The 19521-nt window shown below is 38.9% G+C and overlaps 1 protein-coding gene across 1 annotated transcript; it reads right to left on the bottom strand.

Moving 5' to 3' along the window:
* Positions 1-4188: 4188 nt before the first annotated feature.
* On the bottom strand, positions 4189-5879 carry LOC128483349 (ankyrin repeat domain-containing protein 63-like). Its single transcript, XM_053459515.1, has one exon. The coding sequence runs from the start codon at positions 5625-5627 to the stop codon at positions 4221-4223; it is 1407 nt and encodes a 468-aa protein (XP_053315490.1). The 5' UTR covers positions 5628-5879; the 3' UTR covers positions 4189-4220.
* Between the last annotated feature and the right edge of the window lie 13642 nt (positions 5880-19521).

Here is a 19521-nt window from a genome sequence, read left to right as displayed (position 1 = left end):
ATGTATCATGATATCAGGATGCTTAACTCTTTAACTCCCCTGCAAACACCGTTTTTTGTGAATAAATCTCTACATGTCATTCTACAAAGCAAAGTCTTAAGCTGTTCTACGGAGCCCGGCCCACATATCATTTTACAAATCTCCACTCACATGCTATTCCAGGACCAAATCTATATGTTCTTCTACCGAGTGCAATTATGTACCTCTCCCCCCTTATTCCTTATTGTATTTTATTATACTTTGCTTTTTCTAGTTTCTATATTCTAACAGGATGACTTCATCCCCGTACAAATGTTCTTTAGAATCCTTTGTAATTTCCTCTATTCTAGCTGTGATGGAAATGATAAGTATGGTCTGTGGAAATGTCTTGGACTGTTTCACATTTAAAATGTGTAGAAAAACAATGATTAGAACTGATGGTGGAGCAACTAAATACACTAAAATCACTCAACTGCCTATTTTAAAAGCACTTATTAGAAGAATGTGATTTAACCTCTACGCCTTTGTAGCAATAAATCTCTAAAAGCAATAAATTGCTCTTGCATGTCACATCTCAGCTGGGGTGAAAAATAAACATGCATGCGGCAAAAGAAACTTCAAAACAACTGAGAAAATGCAAGTTCTTTAATTCTATCTGCTTTGCCAATACAATCAGCATTAAAAATAGAAACTGAATTGCAATAGAAATAGCACAGCAGAGCAATATCCGTAAGAGACTTTCAATAATTACATCAAATTTCACCTAGAATAAGCATCAGATATCAACAATAACGCTTTCCTTGTATGAGACATGCAGATGACAGCCCCCTGGCATTTAATAGGTTAAAAACATTTCAAAAATACAAATTCATGAAATACATCTAGCAGAAAACACAGTATCAGCATTTGTAGAGTACACCACTGCAATCAATTTAACACACCTTTTTGTGTAATTTATGATACAATGTGTAGGCAAAATGTACAGTTTTTCGACTATTATATGGACCATTCATACACAAACAGAATGTAATTATAAAATCTGATTTTAGTACTTTTGTTAGGATGATTGGAGCGGTACTCTAAAAGTCAGAACCATCACCCAATAACATTTATTGTCGCCCTTGACATTTTGGTCTCACCAAACCACCAGAAATTCTAGATATATTGTGTTTATATTTTTCAAATCATTTAATGTTTCTGGAGGTGTGATAATTATCAATATGGCTACTCCTGAAGAGATACCCCTAATGCCTTCCTGAGTGATGTTACGTGACAGAGAGAAAGCTGTGGGTGAGGTAGGCGGTGAGTGTGTAAAGGAGAGAAAATGCATGAGAATGTATGTATAAGTGTATATGTATGTGTGTCTGCGAGCATGTATGTGTGATGTGTGTAAGCATGAATGTGTTAATGTGTGTGTGAGTATAAATGTGTGTGTGTGTAAGGATGAATGTGTGTGTGTATGTGTAAGCATGAATGTGTGTGTGCGTGTAAGAATGAATGTGTGTAAGCAAGAATGTGTATGTGTGTATTAGCATGTATGTTTGTGTAAATATATGTGCCAGCGCATATATGAGATACTGGGGGTGCAAGGGGCCGATAGGGCCACTTGGCTTTACCTGCCCCTCTAGGCCAGAAGGTGCCAGTAGTTCCCTGCAGGAAAGCAAAAGAGTACAGAGGGATTTGACTTCCAGTAAGGCCATGAGTTTACTAATCCCAAAACCGTTCTCTGATTTTCTCTGAATTTAAACTTGACAGCATCCCTTGGCAGCTGGGACCTTATCAAGATGAGTACTAGGTCAACTGTAATAATGGCGAGGAATAATCATGCATGTCCTGAGAACAAGAAGATAAGCTTCCCCATGTTATACACATAATGCATCTCCTTTAAAGTCAAGCGCCAGGTGTTAGCCAGCACAGCCCAGTACGTACAAGTTGTGTGCCAGGTTCTGTAATATGAGAGACGCTGCACCTAACAATTCATTCCGGGCAAACATTTAAAAGTGACCAGCGATATGTTGTTAATTACGCCTCATTACATCTTCACCCTAGAATTCCTCAACATAAATGTTTTTAATATCTACTTTTCTGCAGGTCCTGTGCTATTTGCACCCGCAGACCCAAATCCAGCCTATGTGACAAAGTCAACGACAAACTCTGGATACTGTCAGGTTCTGACTATATATGACTGCATTAGATTAATGTTCTCATTTCAAACCTATTTGGAAATGGCTGAGATTCAGTGTCACATCTTATTTCTAACACGCAGAGACCTTCCGTTATCCCTGTATCTTACAGTTGAAATCTAGTTGTTTTCTTCTGAGACATTGAGCAGCGCCAAGTACTAGCATCCCCCAACATCATGATTAAAGGAACAGCAGAATATAGGAGCTTCTACATATCTACCAAGACCGGGGACAGAGTGCCATAGAAGAACAGGGTTTTTTAAGAAGTGAATGAAAACAATGCAGCATTTCCTAAAATGTTCTTCAAAAAACTTGTTGCTGCTTTAACCTGCACTAAACATCTATTTATTAAAAAAAGCAGTGATACATGGTTTAAGGATTTATGTTTTTCTATGATATCTATGATAAACTCACAATAATTCAGATCCATATCCCATTTTTTAACTGGTCCCATAATTCTGTCTGATCTTTAGGTGCTTATTACTGGGGAAAAGATAAAATTACATTTTTCTTTAGCAAAAAAACCCTGATGCTTCTGTTACTGAACGAGTTAAGTTACTAAAAGTAAGCCCCTTCCACCAGCACACCTAAAAAATGATTATTCGCTAGTATTATAAATAGTAGTAGATAGTAGTCAAACACTAACTGTATAGCTACTTTTGAAATCCCCATGACTCCCAGCCATACTAATTCAGTGAGGGTGGTTCATGATTCCAGGCTTCCCAGCAATGGCTAAATGCCCCCCAGAGATACATTGTTTGGTTATGGACAATGATACGTGATTTACTAACTTAGACTTGGTGTTATACTTAGTGTTCTAATAGAGATCCTATCCCACAAATGATGGGAATTATAGTCCAACGGGACTTGTTAACAGGAGTTACTCTGGAAAAGTTAAGGCCCGCAGAAGCAGATACCAGCCGTTCTATGGTCATCTTAATGCCGACACGGGTTATCCATTGCCTGCACTGAGATTACCTTTATAACCATTGCTAGCTGCTTACAATAGAGGGGGGGCACATGCTGCATTTATAAATTAGAAGAAAACATTGTATATTTCATATATATCTTCCCTGAGTCTCTGTTTACAATGAACAGCTTGTAGTACACCCTGAGCTGGCACAATATTTGCATTGCACATAATAATAACATATACATATCAACTGTTTTTCTAATAGAAATTCCAATGACATTTCCAAAACAAACATATGTTGTGCCAATAATGAATTTAACGGGAAACTCTTACCAAATGTTTGGCTTTAAGAACCTGCAAACTATATATACGGTATATATATATATATATATATATATATATATATATATTACACATGTTTAAATATGCTAAAACATATGCATATTAAAAAATCATTAGGGAAAGATAACATTTCTAGTTTGACATTTTCCAAAATTCTTTTAAAAAAACTTTGAGGTTATAGTGTTCAGTCACAATCCTGTTAAATGTAAAGCAAACACCGACCATGGAAACAAATAGAATGTCTCTGCTGATCACACCACATTTAGCTCTAATTCCCAGAATTGTGTTTGTTTTATGGGCCAAAGGATATGAAAATATCCATAGGGGTGAGCAGCAAGTTTGCCTTTTTGAAACTCAAAGGATTAAGAACTCAAAATACAAGTGAGGTCAGGAAAACATTTACAGGGTTGGACAGCCAGCGCAAATAAACATGGCCGCCTTCTGATACCAAAGAATTCTGCCCCAGGGGCTGATTTTCACCCAATTTTTAGGGCATCACTGAGCATTGCATTAGGATCCCCATTAGTTCACTGATGCCCAATTAACACTCTGGTTCATGCTGAGGAGCACATGGGTCTCTGGATGAGCTGCAGATAAAGATCTGTAAAATGAACCAGGTTCTTAAGATGGGCTGAAACTGCTGGAAATCAGCTGAGGAGGAAGTTGTTTCCATCCAATCATTCACAAACGTACTTCATTTACTTCATAAAATAATTGGGCACGAATGAAGTTTGTCAAACATGGCACTCTGATTTCCTTGGGGCCTGAAAGCAAGCTGTAATTTCTGAATCTAGAGATTTGCATCAAGAATTGGTCTGCTGCTGGAAATCAAATTCACATTTTACACTGCTGATGCTGTCTACACTGGGTTTGCTGACCACCTTTGGGTGGTTTTTGCTGACAGGGAAGGTCTCAGACCTTGCCATCCCTCTGTGTCCAGTCTCTGTATTCTCGAGGGTAACTTTTTCTCTGCTTCCTCCAGAAACTTGTTGTTTTTTAAATTCGGGGAAGGTGAAACGTCTAAGCAGTTTGTTCCCCAGCACAGTAAATGGGTTACTTGGCCCACCATGTGGCTGGGAGTCTTTAGATTGGTAACCCAAAAGTCCTCTATCTGGTGGTGTTGGGGAAAGCAGAGTAGAGGGAAGACTGCTCCTCTTTTTGTAATATGTATCATTGAACCGCCTAAACCCAGTTTCTTTGGAACATCCAGGCTGATGATCATTGCCCCCCGGAGGACCTGAATGAGGGTTAGCAGAAAGCGGAGTAAGAAGGATGCCTAGTGGTCCAGGTAGAGGGCAGATTGATGGTTCATGTTGTTTCCCAGGCCGAGGTGAATAGAGGCTGGTGGAGATCTGGATGGAGGCACTGCTAAGTGCTGGAAGGTGGAGTCCGAGCTCTCTGCGCTCCCCTGTACGACCTCCATATTGGAGGCTCCAGGAGCGGGGTCTTGGGTTCAACACGTTGGAAAATCCATGGCTGGAGGAGCTTGCAGCACAGCCTCCTTTGTCCCCGTCCTCTTCTTCTATAGAGTCCATACTCTCCATGCGTCTGTGTGAGGCCAGAGAACGACTTCGCCCTAAGAGAATACTGTGTGCAGCTCCGCGGGACCCACTTTGACCCTCTTCCCAGTTTCCCTGCAAGGGATCTTGCTCTTCCTTTTTCCGACTCCAGTTACACCCACTCAAGGTAAGCTCACAGTCTCGATACCCCAGGTACCTTGCCACGTCCAAAGCAGAATTGCCCACCCTGTTTGCTCGATCTACCTGCAAACCCAGCCTTTTGAATGCTCGGGTCAAGAAGTCCAGCACTTGGGCGTGGCCGGACACTGAGGCATAAATGAGGGCGGTGTTACCCCACAGGTCTGCAAGCTCAGGGTCAGCCCCATGCTGCACCAGGATCTTGACCTCGGGCAGGTGGCCTCTCTCGCAGGAGTAGCTGAGCGCGGTGCGACCTGCGCGGTCACGGCTGTTCACTTCTGCTCCTTTTTCCAGAAGGAGCAGCATGTAGCGCTGCCGGGCCCGGGGCTCTGGTAGCAGAGTACTGCAGATCAGTGGGGTTCGGCTCAAGTCCCCCCCTCTGGTGTTAACTATCTTCCCATCCAGTGCCTCCAAAATAAATCGGGCCAGGTGCATTTGATCATTGCACATGGCATCCAGAAGAGCCTGGGTTCCATTTCCTTCTCTAGTTGGCTTCCCAGATACCTTGAGCATATTTATTCCTTGGATCCCCTCAACTCCTTCCTTACTGCAAGTCTTAATCTTCTTGCCTGCACATCTATACTTACCACTGCTAGTCAACTCACCTAATTACACTCTGCTACTAGCCTTGTCCAAACAGGGTTCAACTCTTAGACCCAACAGCTAGTCTGACCACAGTAATTCCAAGTTCTCATTACACCAGCCTGCAAGTCCCAGTCTAACAAATTACTGATCACCTATACATTCAACTGCTAGTCTTAACCTACCTTATAGCCAATTATCACTATAACCAACACTCAACTGTAAAGTATTCACTGATACTGTGCTAGATCTGTGCTCATCTTCCACATAGATAACATATAACATATACTGCTGTTACTGAAGTTAGTGTAAATCAGTCTCCTGTAAGCACAGTCCTTTATATACAACCAACGTTCTATTTTGCTACTCAAGGCATAACATTGTGAACATACATGTATTAAGCATCATGCCAAGTTACCATAACCCTTCTCTAACACACTATTAGTCTTCGATGCGGTTCCTAACATAAAATAACATTCACCAATAAGTATCCTCACCACAGACACACAAACCAGACGCTTTGCTATGGACAGCTCCTTTATCCTGCAACAGGTTAGCCCCACTTAGGAAGGTCAGTAAGGAAGGAGCCGTGAGGGGTCCATGAGGTCCTCAGTATGATGTCAGCAGGACATTGTCCTCAGCTTCTCCCTGCTCATCCAGCTCTTGTCTCCTGGGGCTCACAGAGTGACCTTCATGTCACATCTGATAAGACAGATAAATCGGTTTGGTGAGAAAGGATCTCCGGTTCTTGCTTCTCCTCCTCGTCCGCATACAAGTTCTGGAGGGCTGCGGAGCTTCACCCTACGGAGCACCGAGGTCTTTGCTCCGGGGCTTTAGCAAGAGGCGTCTTTGTAGAGGAGCTCGCCCAGCCTCCCGGTGGGAGAGAGTTGGGTGGTGCTTCTGGTGTTTACCGGATCAAAATGGGAAGCTAACAAACCCTGATGGCCAAGGATGTGGTTGCATGAGGGTTAACCTTTTAAGTGCTGGGGGTGTCAAATCTGATAACAAAACGAAGAACAACAAAACAGGTTAGCAAAACAAAAGACTGATTTAATGCCTTAAATATGTCATCAGTAAAATGGGTTACTGGAGATTCAGAAAACCAAACGGTGACAGCCTTAAAATCACTAAGCCGGGTATTGGTACCCTCACTAGGTTAACCCCTCGATTAGAAATACCCATCTGGCACTCAAATGGTTAACTGTGTGATTAGTGTGTGTGTTTGTGTGTACTCACATTTATCATAAACCATGAATGATCTCAACTCTTTAAATGTCACTGGGTTAGTTATGCATTTCAAAGCAACACATTTTCTTCACCTCCGAGGCACTGAAAGGGTTAGCGGTAGGGATTTGGCTGGATTTGCTATAATGAATCCTTATTCACTCTTCTGTGCAAAGATGACATGGCTAGAAGGGTCACTGTATGATGACTGGACACCGAACACCTGGGGGCTTCATCCTGAATAGGTGATAAATGTGGGAAAGTTATTGTGATGCCTGCCATATTTATTGCAAAAAATAATAGTACAGCTGTCTGTGAGAGAAAGATTAAACTGTATGTGGAAATCCCCCTTCTGGCACTGAAAGGGTTAAGAAAGGGAGGATATAAGAAAAAAACATATATATACACAGTGTATATATATATATATATAGATATATATATATATATATATATCTATATATATATATATATATACACACACACTATATATATATATATATATATACATATTATTTTTTTCTTAAATACAATAACATCATATACATCAAAAAGGACCAGTGCAGGTAAAAATCCAGAGACAAAAGTATTATTGGAGCAAAAAACCCTAATGGGAGTGAAAATGAGAAGCACTCATGGGGAGGGGAGGCAGTTATTAAATGAGGAACAGTTCAAGCACCCTGTGTTTTATGGTTTCTTTTTAAATTATTATTATTATTATTTAATGTGTTATATGGCACCATCATATTCTGCAGGGATGTACAATGGGTAAACAGGACATATTGAGTAATGCATAAGAATAACAATTTGGACCTACAGAAACAAAAGGTAAGGAGGGCTTACAATCTTGAAGTTGAAGGGACAGTTTAAAGTTCCTGACACCCCTGCGAAAGAAGATTGCACTCTGTGCGTACTTTAATATGCTTCTGAAATAAATAACTAAAATAAAACACTTACCTGACCCAGAAGATGCAGCCCTGCAGCTGCTCTCACCCTCCATGAGCTAAAGCATTTCTTAAAGCAGCCAATCAATGTCAGGAAAGCTCTTCCATTGAAACCAGTGGTAGTGATTGCAATGCATGCGCACAGGGGTCTGAATATATCCCCACCCGCAGCGTTCGCAGAGCCAGCGCCGGAGTTGACTGGCGATAAGTATATCACCAGCATGGAGATGTTTCCCTGCCACTAAAAATAATGTTGGAAGTTCCTCTCTAAATGATACAACGATATATTTTGCAGGGGAAGCTCAGACCTTCTTGCTGGAGGAACATACCGGTGCCATGCAACGCAAAGTGATGTGAGGGAGTCGAACTCTCCTGTATACTCTTCCTTTAGTGAATAAACCCACTTATTGAAACTTTGTTTACTTTGTTACTTTTGTTTACTTTGTTACTTGTTCCTACATATTTCAGGTGTGTTATATTGTATGTCTTAACTATATCAATTACCCTCTTTTTAAAAATATACATTTTTTAAGAATCTAAAATGGTAAGCAATACACAAGAGCGATGATCAACACCAAATCCGGCTTGACAATACTAACGTTAGATTACTCAAGGGACCAGCAAGCAGCGTTCTATTTAATGCACTAAGACACTTAACTGAGTCGGAACGATGTTCCATAATGTGGTTAGTGTGTAGTAGTTGATCCCAAGATGGCTTTCCTCTTTGCCCATTAATGCCACACAATGGAAGTGCCCTGTTTTACATGAATCAGATTCTTCCAGTAATGAAAAGAGATAAAATTCCAGGGATTTCCTAGAAAAAGAAACAAAGAAAGACCCTTAAATAGGCTGCAGCCACTTCCAACAACATTGCTGAGGTGCAGGTACCCTCCCAAGCGAAGGAGTGAATTGTGTGTATATTTATATATATATAGTAAACGACATACAATAGCACAGATGAAACCATAATTGTATCTTTCACTGATGTGTTATTTTTATTTCACATTCATTTTTTTTAACTCATTCTCTAGATTTATATTTTCCAGTTCAGACATCTCATCCTCCACCAGCCAGTGAGTTTTCTTTAAAGTTTTCCTTCTGATCTCATGATTTTTCGTTGGTATTTTTTCGATTCCCCAGTAAAGTTGTCTCGATTATCTAAGGGTGAAGCAGTAATTCAGAATGTGATGCTGTGGGATTTTGGAAAGATCTCAAAGCAGTCCCAATATGTACAGCTTGGAGGAGAGAAACGAGACGCAGGATGCAATAGAAACATTTTAATACTTCAAGTGATTTAACAACGCACTTCAAATGATTTCAAGGGAGGAAAAGTATCATAACGAGATCTAATAATCTAAAACTAGAAGGTCAGAGTCTTAGCTGTAATGTAAGAAAAGTTTGACTTTACTGAGAAGTAGATAAATGGAGAAGTCTCCCAGTAGACATGGTAGAGGTTAACATAGGGTATTTAAACATGCATGGGATAAATAAATATGCTACCTTTAATCAAAGACAAGACCAAGGGCAGATTAAGGTGTTTACATCAAGAAAATGGGCAGGCTAGATGGACTGAATGGTCGAAATATTATTTAAGTGAAATGAAAATGAGACTATTGTGTTTATGGTTTGGGGTAACCTACCATGGGGCAGTACCCCTTTTAAATATTCAATAACGTGAGGCAATCAGAATAACAGAAAACACATCATGCTACGGAAATAAAGGTAAACAGCAGTCTAGAATGACAATATCGATGTAATATCTCCCCTTGAACCATTATTGTTTTAGATAAATTGTTATACTAATGATGTGGCACTTTTGCTTGATTTGGGTGATTACCATGGCAACCAGAACACTTAACATGCTAATGACAATGCTCTTTTTATGTCTTTAGTAAGCCAACAATAACAATTTCTCTTTAGTAGAGTTTGTGAATCGTGTTCTAGATCAGCACCATGGACAGCAATACCGACTTTTAAAGGAAATCCAGGCAATGTTTATTATTATTATTATTATTATTATTATTCTTTATTGTTTTAAAGATATAAACATCTGCACAGATGATACAACACTAGCACCGAAGCAACGTTTACACCAATATATATTTTGAGCTGTGCATTTTCAGACGCGTGGCCATTACAAATAGTAACTTAATTGGAGGATAACTCCCCTGGAACATATCAAAGTTTACACAGTCAGGGAACAGAAAGCATTCCTTTGTCACAGGTGGATAAGGATCCCATTTCCCATACTGTAAGATACAACGTAAGACAATCAGGGCTAAACTGGTGATGATGTTTGCTCATATCTCTAAATGGATAAATAAGCATTCCCATCCACTACAGGGTAAGTATCAACACCTTAATAAACAGGCACAGCAAGACCAAAATGAATTTCACTGCCATACAAATCCCCAGACACCTGATGGCAGGGATAGCATTATGTCAGATTGTATTGAGGCATGGGCGTAAAACTGAAGAAGCTAACTTAATTTGGCTCTGGATTGGAAATGCACTGTAAGACTTAGTTAGTACTAGTATCTCTATAATAAGACAGACTTGGGTAACTAAGTGAATAACATGACGAGGAGCCAGGGAAGGGACCGGGACTTCATCATTACTGCTGGTTATGCGGGAGTATTCACGGTGAGAGTGCCTCCCTCCCCACCGACAGAGACTGGACTAAGGTGAGTGTGGCCCCCGAGGAGCAAGATTGAATTTCCACAATACTATAGAAATAAAAAAACAGAGATTAAAATGAGAAAATATAGCAATAATCAGAACTTTATCAAAATTGTCAGAATGTTCCCTGCAACACAACATAAGTTCCCTAAGAAGCAATAAAAAACACATATGCTGCTGGGATGGTACATTACGTTCCGAAGTTCTTTAAAATCTCACCATCAAACAGATGTCTAAATATGAGCTTAGTGCAGCTTAATTAATAAAATGTTAAGAGAGGAGAAGAACGGAACAGAGCTATAAGCAATAAACTCTGCGGAGCAGGATAATGTCAGGCATTCTTCTAAATGGAAAGTTTGGGGTGTAAAACCGATTTAAACAACTTTTTTGGTTACTTTGATAGCATAGGTCCGATTAAGATTCATGGGAATTTAAGTTCAGCAACAGCGGTAATGTTGATTTTCTCTAGAAGCAGTTGTGTATAACTCTTTTTTTAAAGTGGATTTTGTTGTATAGGTAGTCGCATATACACAGTACGCCCAGAACTGGCTTTAAAAAAAAATATATATTAGATGTGGTTTTCTCACCTGTACTGCCATCCAACTGTATGCCTTTTGCCTTCAATCATAAATTGATTTTGTTTAAAAATATGAATTTACATTTTTGGATGTAAATATCTGTTTGCTTTAGTAAATAACATTTTTAAAGCTCATTGGTGTACAATTATATCTCAGGTGTAACGTTCATAGAATGGATCTGGAGCCCAGTGACAGTCAAAGCTCTTTGTGACCACAATCTGTCATGCATTGGATGGCACTGGAGCAAGCATGGAGGCAGGTTTCACCAAGGCTGGCCGAGCTGGGAACAGGAACTTAGGATCCAAACCTGGAACTGAATAGGACCCAGGAATGCTGGAACTTGAGGTTTGGAACCGGGAACACTGGACACATGCAATCTCGCACTGTACAATAACCAAGCAAGGAGCCAGGGAAAGTGTGTGTTATAAAGACCCAATTGCACAGTGGGAGCTGATGAAGCAGATTAGAGCAATAGCCACATGGTTATCAGGTTGGAAGCTGGTGGCTCGCTGATAGCTCCTAGTGGCTCGCTGATAGCTTCTGGTGGCTCGCTGATAGCTCCTGGTGGCTCGCTGATAGCTCCTGGTGGCTCCAAGGATAATGCACTGGCTTCCACATAACAGATCAACAGTTTGGATCGTGACAGAACCATGACATCAGTGGTAATCTTGGCAGGAATGCATGGTCCTTTATGCCCATACAAAAATGGTAATAAAAATTAAAGAAAGTGCAAGATATGGAAAGAATGGCAAGAGGGAGAATCTGTTGGATTAAATTAACTGCTGTGGTGCCCCTACAATTGTGCTTTGGCTAGTAGATATTTCAGGTGATAATTTTAAACCCGGTTCCAGGGGTGTTTATCGAGAAAGATGTCAGGGATCGCAGTTACATTAGATGTTTAAGGAAATAAATGGAATTTAAATTACTTACTCTTAACAGAGTGTAAAAACCTAATTGCCTATTATGCTTGGGGCAATGACATTTAAGGAAATGTAATAAGTGCTTGGTATTTATATCAGTTGATACTTTGAACCTGAAGAACCAACCCTGAGGCTACAGAATAAGAAATGATGTCACAATGATTAACTTTTGATCTCATGGTTTTAAGTTGCAGTGTATGTGAGGATTACTATTCAATTACATGTGATAGGTTTCTTCTGGCAGCCCAATACACCTTAGCCCTAATACACTAGTAATGACATGGATCTGGGCCAATATTTGCCTTTTTCTGTCACTTCCGACATGATATATTTAAGGCATTATTATTATATATAAGGCATTACACAGCATACTATTAATTGTTGTTGATCGCATTGCCAATGATCTACACTCCTTAATGCAGCACATGGATTCTGGTTGTCAAAGATGATGTCATTGAGAGCTTAGAGAACGTTCCACAACCAACTTTTACAAAGATTCTTAAATAATCACCCAGATGCTCACATAGATCTTCCGGACAGTGAACGATTGGCAGGATGATTTTACTTGATGTTCAAACAGATGCTTCAAAAAACATAATATTAAAATACACAAAAGTTGGGTCATATTTTTCTAAAGTATGCATGTTTAAGGTGCTGATTCTGTCCACATAAATTAGTAAAACAGAGACATACAGAAAGCCAAAGGATACATGATGCATAAGAAAAGCAACGTGAAAAAATATAGAATATGGAAAAAGGCCCCTATTATAGCGAAACGCGGCTGCAACTGAATGCTTCTTTCTATTGTTGTGTAAAAGATGTTATTAAAGATTTCTAACATCTCCCGCAGAAGGTGATTTTTATAGCCGTCATGAAACATGCAGCTGCATTCATAATCTATGTTTCCAATATCTTACCCTTTTGAGCTCTTTTTAGAAACGTCAGTTTTTTGTGTGTGAACATTTTGGCTTTTCATAACGTAACTAAGATTATTGCCAGTTTTTTAATAATAAAATCTTTCTTTTTTTATTGAAGATTTGTCATATAAAATGCACACAAAAAAAAAACAAAAAACGACATCAGATGGGGGCAAGAAGTTATATGTAAAGGGATGCAGGGATGTTTAAAGGAGTAACAGATAGATTATCAGACAGTTGTTTCTTTAGTTCTAAACTAGCTCCAGAGATTTTACCCTTTTCATGTGGGTCATCGCCCCCTAAATAAAAATAATAATAATTAATAATCTGTTGGGTTAGCCCGATCATCCCAAATTTAGTTCCAATGTTATTTTGTAAATTATTCCTTAGACCGCGTATGATCCACCCGTTGTTCTAAGCTAATTATAGAGATGCCATTTCTCGTGACTCTTTCCCCAAATAAATGTTTCAGACATGGGATAATTCTGCTTCAACGAGCTTTGTTAGATTTGGTTTCATACAAGAGTTAGGGCATAGAGTTTTACTCTCCAAACTTTCATTTTGCCGGCTAACCCAGCTCGCTTGCTTAAACCTTTCTTTGTTCTTTGGAAACAACTGAATGTAAGGGTTTCTAAAATTCCACCAACACCTTGCTTGCTGGAAACCTTATAATGTAAATATCTGTAAAATTCCAGTGCCATAACCTTTGAGAACCACTCAACGCGATATAAAATGTATCCACCGCAATATATCTTTGAACGGGCATTTCATTTATGTTTCAGTACAAATATTTGTAATCTTCATTTAAAAACAAATTGTTTCATATTACGCCTATGTAAATAGGAAAAAAAATGTCCCAGAAGACTGTGAAGCACAGAATAATGGTTTACATGCCATAGACATGGTTATCATCTGGTAGCAAGGTGGGGGCAGTTGCAAGGGAATGAAAAGTGAAAAGCAAGGAGGCAATGAAATACTGGAGAAAGTGATATCCTGTGGGTTATGTATGATGCAGGCATCCTGGTGGCCCTAGTGTTCCTTCTTCTTCTGCTACTGTTGATCCACCCATTGGTAGTATGTTTGCTAATGGGTTATGATGTCACAACATGGCATCTGATTTCTTAACAGCATGCAAACTGGTGAAACGTAAGGAGAGAGAACTGTGGTGAAGGTGGCACAGATCTTCCTATTACACAACTGGACCACCAAGTAATGATGTTGCAGGCGGTGCTGAGTGGCTGGATCTCCTAGAACCCAGAGTACTTGCAACTGGACCACCAATACTCTTATGGTTACTTCTGCATGACGGCATCAAGCTGGTGAGATTTTATCTGGGAGGAAATCGGGAACCGTCTTTAACAGAACTTTCTGACTGTTATGAATAAAGAGTCATTTGGGTACAAAGTGGTAAAAAGTGGCACAATTAGCTAGAAAATTAGTGAAATTAGTGATTTCACTAATCACTATGGTGGCAGCACCATTACACCAGAATTGTTCTTTATATAAAAACCTGTCTGTGTCTATTCCAAAGAAATTTATTAACTGGAAGTTTAACTGTTCCTTATGGATGCAGAATGTTTTATGTACTCTTGGCAAATAATAACAGAAGGTACTAAAGTAATTTTTCACATCCATCTCTAAAGCTTTTGCTTATTGCCATAGTAATCTTTCACATTTGAACTAAGATCACATTATATAAAACCAAAACTTATATATTGTGTTTTAGCACAGTTTTATTAACAAGGTTACTATAAAATATCTAAACAGAACAAATCCAGAAGAAAACATTCAAACACTAGACCGATGAGACTTTGTCATAATGTCAAAAATAAAAGCAGTAGTTATGCAACTACATTATGTAATTGTGTATTTAAACAAAAGGTGCGTTAGAAAAGACTCTTGCGGCTGTTGGAGTTTGCATGAATACACAATGCAGGATTGTGACTGTTTCAAAGTTTTACAGTTTTAGTTTTTTTCACTGTTCTAATCAATGCATGAAAAATAAAGCTGGGTGGAAAGGGGAGTATAAATGTTAAATACATAAATTGTCACGTATAATAACTTGTGAATATTATATCCTGGTACACCAGAGGTGGCCAACCTTGGCATATCTGGATATGCGTCAATGTAAAACTTTTTTTTCAGCCTGTCGTAAACTCGTGCTGGGAATAATAATACAAGTGAATTTGTAGATTGACTACTGCTACAGTGAAGGGTGAATACGATAATTCTCAGCTAACAAAAGGTATTCTTTAAGGGCTTGCAAAGGATCATAGGAGTAGAAGTCTGTAGATAATCACCTTTTATTATTATTGTTGACCTTATTTGCATGTGCCTACCCAGAATCCCTTGTGGTTGTGGCAACACCGTGAGATTCCTGGGGGAAAAACAAGCCTTCTGGCTTGTCTGGTGTCTGTAGATGAGTGTTTAATAAAGCTTCTACTACCCCTTAAATTTTAAGTGGAAGGGTTTTCCATCACCTTTACCCACCATAACTTATGTAATGGTATTTCTTAGCTACACTAAGCCTCAAGTGTTACGCTAGTATTGTGGCTTCGTGCTGGTGAATCCCATTAAGGATGAGTCTGTTGTTGCTTTGCTTCCTTTTGGCTAAGCTCAAGTGTAGCTTTGTTCTTTAGCCTTAGAGCTGAGATGGCATGGAGCTTGTCATTTTTTTGTTTAGGCCAAGGAAGAATGGCTGTGCAATGTATTTATTCTCATGATTTGCTCTACATGCACGTGTGCCAATTAATTGGGCTTCCACATCATGGTTTATTTGAACACGACCAGGATTTGATTTAGATTTTTGGATCGTGGACTTTGCACTTCATGTGAGTGCTGCACCCTAGCAGTGGATCTGGACTTTTTTGTCCTGGCAGGTAGCGGTAGTGTGATGCGTTTTGGCTCCCTACCTCTTCCGTACAGCGGCCCTCCTTTTCGGAGTTGCTTCTTGGTCTTTGGCTAAGATCAAGTGAGTACCTGTGAGAGAGGGAAAACTTGGTCCTCTGGCCTGAAAATGCGTAAAGCCCAGAGGCAATTTCTTCTCACACCAACCAGTAAGGCTGGGGCTTCCATTCGGAGCATTTTGTATATAGTTTTGTCACATGATTGCACTGTTTGTTTTTTTTTTTTTTTTTTTTTTTTTTACAGCGCATGTGTGTTTTTACTTTTTGATGTATTTTTTGTTTTGAAAGTTTGTTGATACAGGATATGGCACTGAAAAGCCATGGCAGAGCTGGGTCTCCTAAAGGTCTGGCCTTTCTGGTGAGGAGGGGAGTTAGGTAGCTCCTCTCCTCCTCCAGACAACAATTTCAGTGACCCCAAAGGGGCCGAGAAGATCCGGCCCTCCTGTGGGCCTTATGGCCGGGGAGGGACTGAAGGAAGGGGTCACATATCCTTCGGGAGTGCGAACCACGAAGAAGGGGACCTGGTGTCTGCTGTGGCCTTATGGCACTTTGGCACCTCGGGGCTTAAAAAAAAGAAAGCTGTCCATGAGTGGTGATCTGGCTATTGCACCTCTTACCCGAGTTTTGTCTAAAGGCTGTCTTGTACAGCAGGCAATTACTTTCAAGCGATCCATGTATAAAGTGGATATAGAGGCAAAGGGGATAATTGTTGACCATATTTGCATGTGCCTACCCAGAATCCCTTGTGGTTGTGGTAGCACCATGAGATATCTGAGGGAAAACAAGCCTTCTGGCTTATCTGGTGTCTGTAGATGAGTGTTTAATAATACTTCTACTACCCCTTAAATTTAAGTGGAAGGGTTTTCCATCACGTACACGTGTGTGTATTTATACAAATATATATATATATATATGAAAATATTTATCTAAACCTAAATAAATGGCAATAAAAAAAAAAATATATGCATGTTAACAGTGTTATATCCCTTTCTTTATATGTATTTGATTTCCAACAATGCTACATATAAATGAAGAATCAATACACTTCCATCAATGCTATGTGTTAACTGCAATGCTACATAGCAAAGCTTCAATACATCCCGTCCATGCTACGTATTAACAGAGCTTTCATTTAATACATAATTCTATGCCCGATATTAACCGCTGATGTGTGTGGGAATACATTTTCATCAGTGAAACATTTTAATTACGTAGTAGCGTATCCATCAATGTCAGGTAGAATACTGCATCTACTTGATTTAATTCATGTCAGATTTAATAATATAGCAACCTACCTCCTTCAGTATCTGGCCTTAAATGTATAAGAGCATACACTAGTTAAATTATCATGAAATACAGAGCAAATCTGAATATTGATGAGGTCCCAGGAAAAACTAATTCTTTTCTTGTTGCCCAACTGATTAGACATCAATTAGTATCAATGCTGATGGTCGCGCCGCAATCATATAAACCATGACACTTATAAGAGTTTAATCTAAGGTTGCTTCTGGATTTGGCTTTACCTGCCCCCTTGGCCAGAAGGTGCTAACCCTCTCCTGTGTGCATTCATAACAAGGATAATATGGAATTGTTAAGGTATTGGAATTATACATGGTGCTTTTTTTTTATCTATCGGTAAAGATCTTTTAACAGGCAAGTAAATTAAATCAACATAAGATCTTCTTCAAAAGCCATTTAACCTGCTTTACAATGAATTTGATAATGAGAGAGCTTGTCTACCCACAGATCAAATAGGTCGCTCTCTGAACAGATGCTACCTAGACATAATTAGGAATTATAACATATGAACTGTGTCGTTGTGGCTATAAATCTACATAACTGGTTATATTTCAGTCAAGAGGTACATTTTTCTCTAAAAAACCCAAATAAATATAATCTTAGATAAAATACAGTATTTAAATGCTTTATGACCTGTTTTTCTAAATTATATTTATCAATGGCAGTCTCAGGAGAAGCCATACGAATGTTCTTTTGTTGCTTTATATGTTAGAAATGGTAACTAGCATCTAATAGTCAACTGGTATTAAAGTTTGACTGTAGAGTGGGCATGATCCGGGCTGGCCCTATCATATCGGTGGTCTAGACAGTGAAGACGGCTCACCAAGATCTCCATGCTTGCAAGCAAGTGGATCCAAGGAGGTGCAAGCAGAACATAGTTCACCAAGAGTGCTAGAAACCCTTAGGCAAGCAATGGTAGTAACCTAGTGCTATATGACAGTAACCCAGAAAGGGCCGAGCACTTTTATGTTTTCAATAGGAAGCTCGTCTAAGGCATCATCAGCATTATATATTCACCAATTATTATTCGGTTATTTAACTTTTAAGATTATGCGCTATATTAATTTTAGATAAACTGCACAAACTCTAATACAATATAAGTTCTAGTATTTTTTACAGAACAGAAAGCAAAACAATCTGACTGTGTAGATCTATAATATGTCATGCAATAATAAATACAACTGAAACGTTATTATAATGGTAACAGACAAAGCAGATTGCCTTGGTAAAACCTTCATCAGACAGAAGACTTACATAATGAGTAAGAAAAAAACTGTAATTTTCTCTTCTGCCTTTGAGAAAAACGCTCTAAGCTGCATGGTATAGGATGTACATTACAGATAATATATTCCATACCCCACTGATGGTCTGGGCATACAGAAAATGGGTAATGATGAAGCAATTTCGTTTCTATAGGTTTATATACTGGACAGTATCACAAACAAACCATTAATTATATTTTTAATACGGACAATGAAGAAGATTGGCTATTTTATAAAGATTAGTTAAAATTAGTTGATGGCTATATAATAACATAATGCTATAGGATCATCGTTCATTGGTTTTACAATAAAATAAGCATTTTTTGGAAGGGATTAAGTTGGTACTTAAATGAACAAAGTAATAAAAGACACATCCAGCTTTCATCCCTTTCGATGCTGTTTTCTGTTATAAGTTGATTAAAAACTGAACACCTGAGGTGATGTTCGCTTGCATGTGCACAAGCCTCCTGTAAGGAAAAAGATTAACTTTCTCTTTCTTAATAACTGCAAAAGACAATGTTTGAACAGCATCCTTCTGTATCGGTGTTGAAAATGAGGAATTATTACGGTTACATCACTAAAAATGTTTGATGTTAGAATTACAGGACAGCAGGGGATTCGTGTTTACGAGAGAAAAAAAAAAATTATCTATACAAAAAAGCATTTAGCCATGAATATGTCTTTAGAAAAGGTGGTCGTTAACTGAGAAATTTCTTAAAAATAGAAAACAGAACAATTTCACAGCAAGTAAGCTCAACATGTGTCCAGTCATAGGCGAGATTAAGGATTTATGAAGTTCTACAGAGAACAGTTAAATGTGGGGAAAAAAGAAAATATTACATTTGAGTTCCTCAAGTGCCAACGCGTTGTCAGGATCTCTTCAAATGAGCGCTAGTCTATCGTTTTCAGTGCTTGACATTAAGATGTTTTTGCAATCAAAAAAATACCTGTGCTCAAGTAAGGGGAAACAGAAGTGATTGGGATACAAGTAACCGATGTTGAGAAAGTCTGGTCTAAATAGTCAAAATATGTTAACCTCTCAAATGAACAATTATATCTTTCCTGCAATCTTTTCTGCGAACATGGAAGCCCATGGATT

Source organism: Spea bombifrons, chromosome 3 (assembly GCF_027358695.1).
Source record: "Spea bombifrons isolate aSpeBom1 chromosome 3, aSpeBom1.2.pri, whole genome shotgun sequence".
Taxonomy (NCBI): domain Eukaryota; kingdom Metazoa; phylum Chordata; class Amphibia; order Anura; family Pelobatidae; genus Spea; species Spea bombifrons.
This window is presented reverse-complemented; position numbering and strand designations above follow the sequence as displayed.

Coding starts and splice junctions, on each gene's coding strand:
- LOC128483349 (XM_053459515.1), bottom strand. CDS start 5,627: ATGCTCAAGGTATCTGGGAAGCCAACTAGAGAAGGAAATGGAACCCAG.